Genomic DNA, 15,712 nt, shown 5'->3' with positions numbered 1-15,712 from the left:
TTGCTATATTAAAGTCCTGAAGAAGCGGTCTTAATACTGCGAGACATGTGTTAGCTGTACCTCATAAAATACAATTATACATCAGAAGGACAATAACTTCGAAATATGGAGTTCATGATACATTTTCTCCCCTGTTTTATGGGAACTGAATGTTGATGTGAAAGAACTCGAAATGGATTATTGGGAAGATTACATAGCTAGTCTAATGTATATTTGTAGTAATTATTTTTGTTAATGTCTTGATGGTTTTTCATATCAGATGAAGTAATACAAATGTAAAAACATCACAGACCATGTTTGCACCCTAAACTCAATTGTTATATTTTTGAGAACATGTCATACTTAACATTTGACAAGGTACAAGACCGAGGTGCTTTAATCTTGGAATGAACTATATAAACTGGCAATGGTACTCTACTGAGGTCTCACCTGGGTCAGGATAAATTGGAGTGCTCTCAAACAAGACAGTGGTGGCCCCATTGCACAGGGGCCCATATACAACATAGCTGTGCCCAGTTATCCAGCCGATATCAGCCACACACCCAAAGACGTCACCTTGCTTGTAGTCAAACACATACTGCAAAGAAAAAGAAACTAAATAAGACTTTATTTTTAAAGGTAGTAACCAAGTTTTGTAACTGTGTCTTATTATAAACCAATTATCCTTGTGAATGATAAAGTGGTTCAGCCTAATTCAAGCATTCCTTTTATCACATGTTGTCTTTATAGGTGAATAAGTGCTGAGCGGGTTGTAGGAACTTTCTGTGCAATAATGACTTAATCTGTCTAAATCACGGTTGGCGACTGGCAAAGTGGCGAGGGCTGGTGACTGGCAAAGAGGCAGGGCGGTGGGAGCAAAACAAAAATAAAGTAAAATATATAAAAGAAATTAACTTACCTGGTCACCGCCGCCACCCAGAGGTCCTTGAAGTTCATATGGGTGCCGGACTTCACTGGAAGGACACTGCCAGGCACTCAGTCAGATGCATATACAGACATTCCACTGATCCACAAACATACACCAGCATGTACATTCACTCTCTGCACATTGTCCCACGCAGCTTGGAGGTAAAGAACAACACTTAGGAGAGGCGGGTCGGGCCTTTTACGTAGGGGATGGTAGTAGGTACATATATACTTCACTACAATCATGATGCCACGACTGCAGTTCTAATTCAACATGGGCAGAGAGGGCTTTAACCATTTTACGAAAGAGGGTTGGACTTTGGATGATCTCTTGACCGCTGTTGGAAATCAGGTCAATAACAGGGTAAACGGTCAGTGAGGTGATATGATTCTTAAGTTCACTGAGGAACAGATAAACATAAACATACAGCAAGCCATGAAGACGATTTCAGTCACAACAAGCTACATATGCCCTCTTATTCTTTGCATAATAATTTGCTCATACTAGCTAGACCCAACCAGTTAGGAGCAATTCCCACACCCACACAAGAATGTGTAGCGTTACCTGCACAATATCTTTTCTTTTTAATTGAAGACATAAGTCAGGCAAGTACTGAGCAGAGATCACTGTTAAAAAAAACATGAATGCATTCCACCGGAGTAAACCAAACTACCTTGCTTGCAAACTCAGCTAGTCTGGTGAGCACAGGCTCCAAGCCAATCGCAGATTGGGAGCCTGGGCTTGCTCTCTCCAACTCTGCAAAACAGTGCCGGATTGGAGAGAGCCCTTGTGCGCCTGTGTGTTTTGGCAGGACAAACATAAATGCTCACTGAGGGGAGTGCTCTGTGCACTTCCCTCCCTGCTTGTCACTCCCATGACTCCCCTCTGAAAATAAAACGATGATAAACACAGTTTATTATCCTTTTATTTCTAAATGTTTGCAGCTTCTGCTGCTGCTGATAATGTGAACTTTGACTATTGTGAGAAAGTGGATTATTAGTTGGGATAGATGGTAGTTCGCCACAAACATTAATGTAACTATTCTTGTTAGGTCCAGTAAAGGTTTCAGTAATTTAAACCTGAGCTCATCCCCCAGGTAGCTATGGCACAGAGCTGACATGCATAACTTAAGAAATGTTTTACACATTTAGAAGTAACAAAACAGTTAAAATAAAATATAGAACAGAGATAGAGAATAGTTAATTACCAAAATGACACCAAAACAACACAAATCCAATGAGGGAATGTGAAGATATGAAATTACAAAGGCTTAAACAATAATAGCACCAAAAAGCATTAAGAGCAAACAGCAGTAATCCGGATGCACTTGTTCAGTACCTGGGCAAGAGACTGCGATGGAGCACAGCTTGGATACAGAGTTCAGGTTCCTCTCAGTTGGAAGCTTTACTTTATGATGTAGTCTCAGAAATGGAAGTCAAAATTCCACAGTGAGGGAAAGCAGCAGGCTATGGCCAAGATGGCCAGACAGCCATTGGACAAAGTCCTGGTGAAGCTGTTGACTTTGGTGGGAGAGCTCTGAATGGAAGAAGTTCAAAATTCACACTCAAGGAAGGTCCCTTGCTGCCAGAATAATTGGTCAACTTTCCCTTGAGGAGATTTCTACCTTCAGACTTAGTAACTCTTTCGGAGTTCAGATTCCTCTAGCGGTGCAAGGCTGAAATTTGTAGCAGACCAGGGCTCTATGAGGCCAGATATCTTCTCCATGGCATCCCGCTGAAACAGGACTGCTGCTGCGGAAAATCTCCAAGAGTGAGCAACCTGAATCTCTGGCCTAGTGGCAACGCAGCTTTGCCGAATCGAACTGGCAGGTTTGCCCCAGTCTCCTGTCGGTTCTCAAGGCAAAAAGTCTTGAAAACGTTTCTAAGTCCCAAGTTTCAAGGTTAGGCAGGAGAAGTACACTTTAACACCAGTCAAGGTTTACAGGAAGTCAGGAACATCATTTAGGGGTCAGGACCTTGCTCCAACAGAAGCCACCAGTAGAGACTAGGACAGATTCGGTTGGAACTGGTCAGCTACATTCTTCCAGAAAAGTGAGCTTCTTGTAGCTTTTGTGCCACTGTAGATAAACAAGCAATCATTTAACTGACTCTTGGAGTCCACTTCTTTGTCCTCTTTACATATAGGAGCAGGTCCAGCCCTTAGGGTTCACCTCATAGGTCTCAACAGCAGGTGCAATCCTTCTTCTGTCTTTAATAGGTCCAGTAGTGTTCAAAAAGGATATGAGGGGTGTCACATTTATGCCAAGTGCCAGCCTGTGGGTGAGGAACCTCCCGATCACTCCCTAACCAAAAGTTCCCAGGGCTGACCTTAACAACGTTTGCAGTGTTTTACTGTAACTATCCCTCAGTACCCCTCTAAAACTAAATTCAACATGGTAGATCATTTCTTTCTCCCTGCAGAGTACCCTTGTGCCCACCCAGAAGTGTGGTTATGTTAATGGCCAACCCCCCCATTGTGTTCACTCCAAACCTGTTCTAGGGTAGCTCTCCCTCCCACTGGGCAGGCTGGCTATGAAGCTGCCAATGACAGTGTAGGCATCCTTTGAAGCTTAGGAAGGGGTAGGGCACAGCCCCAGACCATCCTGGTTGGGAAGGAAAAACATCTCCCCACACCCAAGTCCTTTGTCCCCTGTCTGGGAGCAACTCATATCTCCACACAGGGAAGCATTCAAAAATTAGGTGATATTGAACACTGGCAGAGGGTACATTTGGCCTGGGCAGAAAGAGTACATGTTTCTACAAGTGTCATTTTCAAATTAGTAAAATAAAAATCCAAAGGTTTATTTTGCCAGGTTGAATCAGCAGTTTTAAAACTGTATACCAAGGCTGCAGGGGAAGGCGTGGACACATGATTTGCATTGTCACTTTAATGGTGACACAATATGTGTTGCAGTCTACTATTGGCATTTAACTTACAGGCTCTGGATACTCCTTGTACCATACACTAGGGACCTAGAGGTCAGTTAAATATGCCAATTAGGATCAGAACCAATTAGCTGGGGCAGCTGGTAGCCTTAGAAAGTGGTTGGGTGAGCCAAGTGTCCCACCGTTTTCCAAAAACCTAAGTGAAAAAAAAACTCCCTCCAAAAGTCTAAAGCAACCAACCCCTCCCTCCAAAAGCCCAAATAAAAACAACTCCCCCACCCAAAACCACTAAAATTAATAGCCACCTACTTAATCACTACATTACATGCACAACACATTATTAATAAATCAAGTAGAATAGAATTGTACTTATCAACAAGCTCTCCTCAGTGTTCCTCTGCCATCTGATGCACTAAAGATGATCCCCTAACTAATCCAGATACTTCACTCATGCTGTTAACCAGCATGAGAGAAGCACCTGGATTGGATGGAGTAACCTGGCTGGATGTTCCTTCAGAACCCTTGAGCCCTGTGCTTGGTCTCCAGAGCTTCAAAGTGTGCATGTCAATTCAGCCAGCGCAAAACAGCCAGCCAAAGTGACATGGGCACTTTGGAGCATCCATTCAGATTGGCAGCAGAGGACACACCCAGCAATGTATCTGAGCCTGGGAACAGGCTGGCAGCTGTGGTGCTCCGTGGTGAAAGAAATTGCAAATAAATAATGTATTTGACATTTTATTTTTCAAATTTAGCGCACCTCTCAGGGGAGGACACTCCCCCACCATAAAGAAGAAGCCACTGCTCCAAAATAGACCTGTTTTAGGGGTCAGAGAACATACACTGGGCACGGAACAGCAGCGTAGCAGTGTGCAAAGTCCAAAACCCAGAAGAAAAATCTAGTAAAAAGTAGGGAAGAACAGACAAAAAGGACATATTCCTACAACTATCCCTTGCGGAGAGACACAAATAATTTGCATGTGTGTGGTCATCTTCTGTGATGGCACAGAAGTGCAAAATGTGATAATGTGGAATACTACCCTGATATGGAACAAATCACCCTCACGATTATAGGCACAACCACATGTGCAACTGTCTCACCGTTTGTTTTGCTACACTTCACACATATGTGCAGCTGCACATCTTTATCAATATGATATGAGAAGCCTCGGCCATACATGCAACAACAGTAAAAAAACTCCTCCCACGTAAATCACTCCACATTTCCACCGTCAATACAGCAGTACAGTATAAGTCTAAGCATCGCATCGCATCACTCACTCATTTCTATCTTCTACATGCCTAGGTACCAACACAAAAATACAATAAACACACAACACAAAACACCACCCAAGTAGGTAACATCAGAGACACACACACTTCCATCCAAGAACGTCCCGTGAGTGCATGCTGTCAGACTACAAATTATCATTACCTCATTGTCAGTGGTATGAAGTGCTATATAAATGCAACCACAATACAGTTTGATACAATACCCAGATCCTTTACCGCTTGTTTGTATCAATTCAAGCATTCCATCTTTCAATTTTTGTTTTTCTACCTAAGTTTGATGGCCATGTGCATTGATACAGGCATGATAAACAATATTTCCTATACATTAACATACAGCACTCAGTGCCTATAAACAAACATATAGCAAGACGAACCTAGAACATGCTGTGCCATTTCAAAAGAGCAGGAAGCCTGGAAAACAAAGTTTGCAAAATGCCAGAAACAACACTTTGTTCAGTTATAAAATATCCCAGTGAGCACACTGCCACATTTTCCAATAACTCCGATGTATCATCATGCTCTGCTTCACCACTTCTTTGTCTTCCTCAGTCATATGATTTTGTCTCCGCTTCTTACTCATTCCCAGGGCAGCTCCTTTGCAATGGCGAAGGAGTGTCACCCCCCTGGCTAAGCCAGAAGCTGAAAGATAAAACGATATTTAACTATTGTTTTATCTTTCAGCTGTTGGCTCAGTCAGCAGCATGTTCAGAGAGGGATGAGGCTGGGCCATGGGAGTTGGGAGTGGAAAGGAGGAGAGAGTGCACCTAAGTGCGCATGTGTGTTTGGCCGGCCGTCTTAAGCCGGCCAAACACACATGGGCACTTAGGTTTCTCCAACCCGTCTGTGTATATAGCCGGGCTGGAGAAACTGCAGAGACCCCAGGGTTGTATCTGAGTGGCAGAACAAGCCGCTCAGACCAAATCTGATGCTGCTTTCATGCTAGATTTAGCATGAAAGCAGAACCAGGATTGCTGGGGAGCCTGTGCTGGTGTCCCAGTGAATGCTGGGACACAAGACGAAGACGAGAGGAGCGAGGCCTCTGCGTCGGAAACGGGTAACTTTTTAAAAATGTCATTATTCTTTTATTACCCCTCACCCCTGTCCCTCCACTTGAGATTTGCGGCAGCTGCCCCTGTTAATTCCTCTGTCTCCTTTCATCCTTCCCTTCAATCGCCTCTCCCCTTTCAACCAACTATTGATTTTCTCTCTGATTTCTGCTGAACTCTCTCTGATTTCTTACTTACTCTAATTGTTCGTATTCTATTTTCCTGCTTTATCCTGTTTACACTTTTTCCCTCTTCTTCCAACTCTTTCTGATTCTATCTTTGACTTTGTCCTTCTTTCCCTTCATCCCTTCCCCGCTGTTCTCCCCTCCATTTTTACATTACCTTCTTTTTTCCGTGATATGATTAGCCTTTCCCCCTGCTATCCTGATCCTTCATTCACTCTCTTCATCTCTCATCTAGAACTTGTTGAAGAGGGCAATAATGACTGGCTAAGTCCAGCACATGATAGAGTGGAATGACGAGGGTCTTGATATGCTATACAACTGGGGTGGTCTTGTACACGAGTGGCTTTAGTGGCCAAGGCTACAACGTACAGAGGAGGAAGAGACAATGAGGGTCACTCAGTGTTTGTCAGAAAGAGTTCAACTGTGGCTGTCATCCTGCCTCACTTGTTGTTCAGAGGAAGGGAACTGTTAGGCTGTCCATGGATGAGACGCCAATGGCTCTAGCATTGGAAGCCCATGGGCTTACGGGCCACTGTCTACAGGGCCGCTGGGTCAATGCATCAGAAGTTAGGATTAGCCTGCTGTTGCATATTTGGCTGGCCTGGGACCACTCTCGAGGGTTAACAGATTTCTGAAAATAATAACTCAGGATGGAATGAGGCAATGTGATTAGAGTGTGCAATTAAGGAGGGGTTCAATGACCAGAGCCATGCTATACAAGACATTTAAGAGTGATTAAGGCAGTGCTGCTTTACAAGTGAGAAGACGGTGACAGCGTTGTCTAGTGGATGAGTGGCAAACTGACAAAGCCGCAATTGTACTGGAGGTGACAAAGTGGTCGACATTATATTAAGTGACAGCACACAACTATGTACAAGGAAAGTAAATCCTTCAAGTGCATCCATTTATGTGTTTTCTTTCCATATGACTACACATCCATGCGTCCTCCCCTTCCATGTTATCTTCTGCTCTTTACCCAGTCTGTCATGTCTGTCTCTCCTTCAACTTTCCTGTCTTGTTAGCTCCTTCTGCTCCCTCTTCTTTTCCATCCTTCATCCTTTCTCTGAATTCTGATACTACCACATCAGATAGGTGTCCATGAAATAGGTTCCAAGCAAACTCTTAGCACTGATTTCCCTAATTGTGCAATATATACCCCCATGGGTGTCATTCCAACTGTGGAACTGATTAGCACTAACCGGCATAGAAGAGGTCACACTCCCTGGTCTCCGTGAATAGTTTACTACATGGGCAAATCTCTTCTTTTATAACACAGTCATGCTGCCTCCATCTTGAATTTAGGTCAGTTTTCTTTATGTGATGCAGCATTACCTCATGCAAGCAAGCACGAGGCTCATTTAATCTGCTATCCCTATAAGTAAAGTGTGAGAAATGCGGCCAATGTCTGCATAAAATTAAGATCTGCACCAAGTGCCTTTAATTGTGACTTACTATGTGTCACTTTCTTACTGCCTGTGCCTGCAAGCAAGGGTTCTGGGCCAACAACTTATCTAAATCCTCTGAACCTTAGTAAAGCTAGTAAGAGAAAGATGAATAAGCAAAGCCTCTGCAAGTATGCCCACTGGTAGTTTTAGAAGACCTAGTGGATTAATGAGAGCTTGGGGGATGTGGGACAGCTGCCTAAATCGTCCAAAAACACAAAATTAGCTTCTGTCATTCATCAAAAAATTGGATACATTATAACTTCTTGAATCATCCTTCCTATTTGGAGGAGATACAAAGTCAGTTTCTCCGTAGGCCCCACCCATGTTACTTGCTCCTGCTGCTGTCCCACAACATAGTCTTCTCTCTACACTTTCTCGCATGTACATGTAAGATTCGTGGGCTTTCACTGCTTTTTACATATTCCCCAGAGGTACTTTCTGCTAAAGACATACCTTATGGGTGAGAGAAGCATAGAGCAGATAACCAGCTTGCGTGTGCACAATTCCCTTTGGCTGACCAGTACTTCCTGAGGTGTACAGCATAAACAGCATGTCTTCACTATTCATGGCCTCAGGAATACAATGAGAATCTGCTTTCGACATTTCCTAGGAGTGAGACAGAGAAAGGAATATGTGACGACTGTACATCGCAACAACTTCAGCCTGGTTTGCTGACTGTGCATTTTTTGTGCTGCATAACGACATTAAACATGATTAATTAAAAGTACTAACTCTTGTTAAACACTTCAAAATATTACAGTGACATTCACGAGCATGCAAAAGATAGATACCTTTCCATAATCTTATTAAAGCCTGGTGCAATTATCTCTTTTTGACATGCAATACACACTTTTGATATATCAACAGTCATGTAGTATATTGCTTACAATGATTCGTGTAAGCTGCGAAGCGTCTATTTATCATTCACATTCCCCCATCTGTAATTAGGCTGCTCACTTCTGGGATTATTCAATCTGCTTTTCTCCTGCTGAGGGTGCCCCTTTCACCTGGTCCTCCCTCACTCTAAGCTGGTGGTACGATCTACTGCAGGTGAGCGAAGCTCATTTATGGCACATTCTCTCCATTTAACTCAGAGCTACATCTTCTCGGGTAGGATCACACTTTTGTTCTGCTTTCCTTGTGGAGGGATGAGCAACCTTTTTTTGCTCTTGAGTAGACTTTTCAAGTTTTACGTTCACAGTCACAATCATTATTGATCTGAAACCCGAGGGTGACATTTTACACTCTGATCTATGTGGAATAGCCACTTTAAGATATCCACTGTCCCTTTAGGTTTGACCACGCACCTACCTCCATGCATCTCCGAAACTCCATCTGTATCACTCGAGAAACCTCTTAGAGACTTGTGCATAATCTAGGATCAGTAAGACCCTTGATCCTATTAATGAGGATGCCATTTTTAAATGCCTTCATCTTCCATATCTCTGCTAAAAAACACCCTCCAGAACACAACAAACTTAACATTATTTTATCATGATCCATGCTAAACATTTCAACAGGGTGGTGCAAGAGTCTGTTTCACTCCCTGGGCTTGATCACATCTGGTTTCATTTTGGTGATCCTATGTGCCTAAATTGCCTTTTGTCGTTTTTCTCCACCACTTTGCTCCTTTTATAAGGCACTCATAAACATAGACTATGTCTACACTATTTAGAGATACAGAGCTAGAAAATGGAAAGTTAAAGGATATCTAGCACAATAAAATTCACCTACAGAACATCTAGTCGTTGCAATCATAGCTAGTTTAGTAATTTCTTCATTCTGGAAAACACATTTGCTTAAGGGTCCCAGTGTGTTTATTTTCTCCAGTTAAATGTCTTTGCATCATTGTATCTGCAGATTTGCACCTTGTTTTTAGTTATATCTCTCTTTCAGTTAATTGCCTCTACAGCGTCTTACCTGAGGAATTACACCTTATTTTCTTCTTGGTAGCATTGTGTGTTATAACCTTGAAACTGCTCTAGTGTTTTTGCACGTTGTCTTAATCTGTATTATTCTGCTTCTTGCACTTTATATCAGAGTATTTTATTTGTAATTTGCAAATTCGTATAAAGGAATGTTGAGCACTTTATGGAATTTTATAATTGTACGATTCTTAAATGTGTTCTATTTGAGTTTGTTTTTCAATTGTGGAAGTGATGATGCTTTCTGGATGTACTCTTTTTATTGTTCATTTTTTATGTGGACCTCAGCTGAGATCCAAAATATAAATAAAATAAAATTGGAACATTGGAAATTGGAAAAAAACAATGGCCCCGGTGAGAAAGATAAATTGGAGAAGTGCAGTAGCTGTGTGTCAGTGTTTACAGTTTTGTGCCTTCATTCTTAAATATGTTGGAATTCTGTCAATTGCATCTTAAGACATGAATGGACAGTATCACACAACAGTATTTCGTTACCTGAAGATGAATCACCTGGGGCTTTTTCAAGGCTTGGAATAGTACAACAGTGTCAAGGGATGTCCTTGATCAAGTACTGACCTGAGACAGAGAATTAATGGCCGTATGTACAAAAGCATTTTCCCACAGACACAGAATGGGTAAAATCTTTTGATACATCTGGCCCTTAGAGTCCCTCTTTGTCACGTGTATTTATCCACTTTCGGGCTGGAGGTAATTCTGGTAAACTGAAGTGAGGCTCAATAAAAATCAGAAAACCTAAACCTTCGATGTGGTGTTGTGTCCTGAGAATCCTGCCCAGGTCAGACAAGAAACTGTCTCAGGCTTTTCTGCCTTAATCTAACCTGACTGCAATTTACCAGAATAACTTGCAGACAGACTTTTACCACTACATGTGACCTACAGGGATGGTTGCTGCTCCATACCACCTCGTTACTTCAATGACCTAGGTCAACGTCTATTGTTAGCAAGCTTTGCAAAACCACCAGGCCATCCAACTAGAAAGGATAACAATTGTATATCATCATGTCAAGTACAGAAATATTGTCTGGCATAAATGCTGTGTCCTAAATATTGTTTCTAATAATATTATTCCAGTGGGTGCTGATTTACTATTGTTAACTGCAACGGGGTAGCGATATTTTGGTACCACAGTGGGATAACATTCAGGCAGATTACTGTTTTGTTGTTGTTTAGAGTTTTTGTAGGGGTGGAAAAGATGAAGGCTAGCTTATGTTTCTTGCTACAGCTGGTCACAGATGCGTTAATGGGGAGACAAGGTAGTGAAGAGGATGAGGGAACTGGGAGTTTGTAGAGCAGCACAAGAAAGACTGCTACAGACAGTGATGTCAAGTCGGCCCTGAGGCAGCAACTGGATTGAAGGATGGGCCATCATGCTGGTCTGCTATTTGCCGGCTCTGGTGAGAGGATGGGAGGAGGTGTTTCCCCCGGGATTCATTGTGTTCATGGAGCTTGCTGGGGGAGGCATTTGTACTGCTGGACTTGTGGTGGTGCAGGAGAGGCACTGGATGAGCTGCAGTGGAGGACATGGGAACAAAGCATGCCTGCTGCAATGACTGACTTCCTGTGCTGGCACATAGCGGGTTCGGACCTTGGGGGAAAAAGAGCATTCAGAAGGGAGAGTTCTGTCAAAAAACACAGAATCCGTAAAGGTAGCCAGGCTGAGAAAATCATCAAACCTGGAAGTAGCAAAATCTATAGTGCTACACTTAATTTCATCTACACTACACTAAGGGCCAGATGTATGAAAAAAGCCTTTTGCAAATCAGAAATAGCGATTTTTAAGAAATCGCTATTTCTGATTCGCAAAATGCAATGTGTCAGATTTGCAATTCGGTAATAGCGATTTCTTAAAAATCGCAAATGCTATTACCGAATTGCAAATTGCGATACCTGCCACCATTCGCATCTATGGGCCTGTCTGCCCATATTTGCGAATATTTTGCATGTCCCAAATTGCGAATTCCTAACTGGAATTCGCAATTTTGGGAAATGCAAAGTCCAGGGTGCTGGGGACCTAAGGCCCCCTCTGCTGCACCCCAAAACATTTTTTAACAACATGTAAGGTGCACACATGTCAAAAGGGCATGTGTGCTTTACATGTACATTTTAAAAATGCATTTTAATGCATTTTTTAAATTTGCACATGGTTACCACCAAGTTCAACTTGGTGGTAATAGCGATTCCTTAATGCCCAATTCGCATTAAGGAATTGCTTCGTACATGTGCTTTAGAAATCGCAAATAAGCATTCCTTATTTGCGATTTCTTATTTAGAGAGTCGCAATTTGCGACTGTCTAAACAGGGTCGCAATTTTAAGGCATCGCCATTTTAAAGATTCCTTAAAATTGCATTCAGAATGCCTTTGATACATTCTGAAAGGGCTTTTTGCATTCGCAAACGGGCATTCGCACCGTTTGCGAATGCAAAAAGCTTTGATACATCTGGCCCTAAGTCTACACTGTAGCAGAAACACAGAGGCTAATAGGTGAGTCTGTCCGGGGAACAGAACACAGGTGATATTGTATCACCATACATGAGGTACTGAAATGCTTGCAATAGGACGATGTTGATTCAAACACCGACTTCACTGCTCATAAGTAACCAGTGTGATACTTTGCTACTTTGTTTGCTTTAATACCTGGTAACACTACAAATGTTTCTGGCTACACTAATGAGACCATCAAAGATAACGCTGGTAAGTATGAGCCTTAAAAATCGCACACCTACTTCTGTGCTCACTAATGAATGTGAAAATAGTTCCTGTAATACAGAGAGAGTCAGTGTCAGGTCTATGGAAATTGGCACACGGCATAGTATGCATGGATATAAATCCAATAATAACAGCCTTGGACTGTGACGGTAGCACTGCTAGGCCTTACTCCTCACACCTAAATAATGACCAAGTTAAAAGGACCAGAAAATAGCAGAGAAAACCAGCTCGTGCCCTATTAAAATGAAAACTAAAGGCACACCAAAGAAGAATACAAAAGAAGGACAATACTAACCCAGACGCTATTGAGCACTAGTCTCTCAAAAATTCAACTTCCCAAAACCTCTATGTGCGCAGGGGATGATGGCCTGTCACAATAGGACTTTTGGGAGCACCACCAGCCAAACGAACACAGATTCAATAGTGTAAGGACTTTATCTGCCTCAGTGAGACACGTCTAAACATTTTTTATGGCTTAAACAGATTGGTTATGATAAACTGTAAATACAACGCAACAGACATCAATACGGGGTGATGCTATTGGCATAACAAAGAATGATAAAGCTAAAATATTGAACAGAATGCCTCATATCAGGAGTCGCTGGGCAGTTGCAAAACTCACCTAGGGACACCATTGACATATGAAGTATTTGACCCCGACTTCGATGACCCAGAAATATTTGAGTACTTATTAGTAAGCTTCGAACTTTTGGAAGAGGAAATGATAGGTGATTTTATTTGCATTATGAATTGCGATCAGGACACTACAAATAAAAATGCAATACACCGAAAGTGTGAGGAGCGTCGGGCTATGTAATATTTCTGTCAGGTCATTGGCCTGATGGATGCATTAAAAAATTTGAAAGCGGATCTGCCTAACTACACGTACGGTTATACACTTACTGGCATGCTTTTATTTCATGTTATCTAATACCCAAGGCAGATATCATAGTGATCCCTATGATTCTATCATATCAGATCCCCATCATTTTAGCAATTAACTGGGTAAAAGTGTTACATGAATAAAGAAGAATATTGTTTATTTACATCCAAAAATGTATCGCAGTTCTTAAATAAATATCAATCTGGGTTCTGCTGCCTTAACAGAAGCATGGGAGAGGCTCAAGGCATACGTGAGGGGAGAAACTATTCAATAGGTGGCAGCTCGTAACCACGCTAAAAGATGTAGACACAATTTTGATCTAGCACTACTGTGTCTATAAATTGCACACACTAAGTCAATCTAATATGCTTTAAACATAGACCATTTTCTAAATATGGAACTGATACACTATCAGGCCATAATAGGTCAGGATTACTGAGTGAAGGTTGCCAATATATGTAAGGTTTAAAAACTTTGAGGATAGAATACGGTGAATCATTGGGCCACCTACGTGACTTAAAAGCTAAGAAAAAAGCTAACACCAATTTGATCAGCTCTGTTAAAGATGGTCAGGGTGAAAACCTTCTTGAACCATCTGCAGTTCACAATCAAGTTCATACATTTTATACGCATTTGTGTCCACATGACATAAAATATGATGGTGAGAATGTAAGATGCTATCTGTACCAGTTAACTTTGCCGATGCTGGGTACAGGGATCAAGATAGTCTCGATCAACCACTCACATGTGTGGAAGTTCAGGCGGCTATCTCAGGGCTGACATCTGGTAAGGCAAGTGAACAAGACACAATCCCTTTGGACTTCTAATGCACTTTTATGCAAATACTGACACCAGTGTTGACTTTAATCGTACTGGAGATTGTACATAGATCACAAATTCCTTCAACCTTGAATAGGATTATCATTGCCATATTTCTGAAAAAGGAGAAGATTCCAAATGTATGTGGGTCATATCATCCAATTTCATCTATTAATATTGACGCCATCTTATAAGCGAGCATGTTAGCCACATGTTTAACAACGAATGAGCATCATTTGGTATACAAAGAACAACACAGTTTCATAACTGTCCGCAATACAACAACCCACATAAGCCAGACAATTCCTATGTTTGATGCAGCTGGGGCTTTAAATATTCCAGCTGGTATAATCGATTAAGTTGGATGCTGAAAAGGCTTTCAACCAGCACACTTGTCAATTCCTGTGGTGGTGTATGGAAAAAGGGGGGGGAAAGGTATGGTGTCACATTCATGTGGTGGGTTCAAGTAGTATATCTTCTGTTGTTCGGATCATAATAAAAGTCTCAGCACCACAAGAGATAGTGCTAACTAGTAAAATACATAAGGGGTATTGTACGTGTCCTATAATATTTGCACTATATTTAACACCTTTTTTAACAGCCTTGCTATAAAATGACAGTATACAGTTGGTAGTATTTAATATTATTTCCATCAATTATCTGAAATTGTGGACAATATTGTGGTTTATTCAGCCTCCACACAAGATCAGCTATTACAGTCATAGAGAGGGAAGCCGATTAGTTCAGTAAGGCTGCTGGCTATAAGCTCAAAATCGCAAAAGCACCAATTGTATTGAAGATAAAATGTGCTAGCTGGGAGGAATGTGTGATTCAAATACAGATCTAATTTTGTCAACTCATTAAGATGTTGTTATTACTGAGGAAATGTCTACTACAATATGTAGATGGTACAGCCTACCCTTATCCCTGACTTGCAAGTGAAATATCATAAAGATGAATACTTTCTCTGAGTTTTTATAAATGTTTTGAACAATATCTTTATTATTACCTAATTCATTTTTTTCCCAAAATAAGACTCTATATTAAATAGTTTTATATGGGTTATCCGACAGCAAGGAAATCAATACAATTTATGAAACTACCCACTGATAGGAGATGGCCTGGCAATACCTGATTTTAAGTTATGTTATATGGCTACTGTTGCCCAGTACATAAGATGTTTAAGCATATAGGCACCAGTGAATAAATGTGCTTTGATGTTTTGGATGAGTATTGGGGATAAAACTAGTAAGTTCTTTTACAAAATGTGTGACCCAAACTATCATATGAGAGTTAGATTTATGATATTAGAAACTGCTAAGACTATCCAGCAACAATGGTTTAGAAATGTTAGCATCCAACCAGTTACACATTTACCTGGGACACCCTATACTTTCAGAGATTTTTAATGGTTCAATATCAAAGATATTTATAATACGTGGCCTTATAAATGTTGGACAACTGTTTCAAACCTTTTTTAATGTTACAAAGAAAATGTATTCTTAAAAAAAAAAAAACTTTTTACAATACCTTAAGATTATTGACTTCATAGTTAAATACAGTGCTGAAAATATATGGCTCAAGGAAATTAAACTGATC

General features: G+C 41.2%; 1 protein-coding gene across 1 annotated transcript in view; it reads right to left on the bottom strand.

Annotated features, from left to right (window-relative positions):
• ACSS1 (acyl-CoA synthetase short chain family member 1) overlaps positions 1 to 15,712 on the bottom strand; it is a 637,137-nt gene that overhangs the window by 296,035 nt on the left and 325,390 nt on the right. The window contains exons 5-6 of the mRNA XM_069235038.1: positions 8,212 to 8,364; positions 430 to 577 (exon numbers count right to left, since the gene is read on the bottom strand). Coding sequence (XP_069091139.1) covers positions 430 to 577; positions 8,212 to 8,364 — 301 coding nt within the window. The remainder of the gene's footprint in view (positions 1 to 429; positions 578 to 8,211; positions 8,365 to 15,712) is intronic.

This window comes from Pleurodeles waltl, chromosome 5, assembly GCF_031143425.1.
Source record: "Pleurodeles waltl isolate 20211129_DDA chromosome 5, aPleWal1.hap1.20221129, whole genome shotgun sequence".
NCBI classification, from domain to species: Eukaryota; Metazoa; Chordata; class Amphibia; order Caudata; family Salamandridae; genus Pleurodeles; species Pleurodeles waltl.
This window is presented reverse-complemented; position numbering and strand designations above follow the sequence as displayed.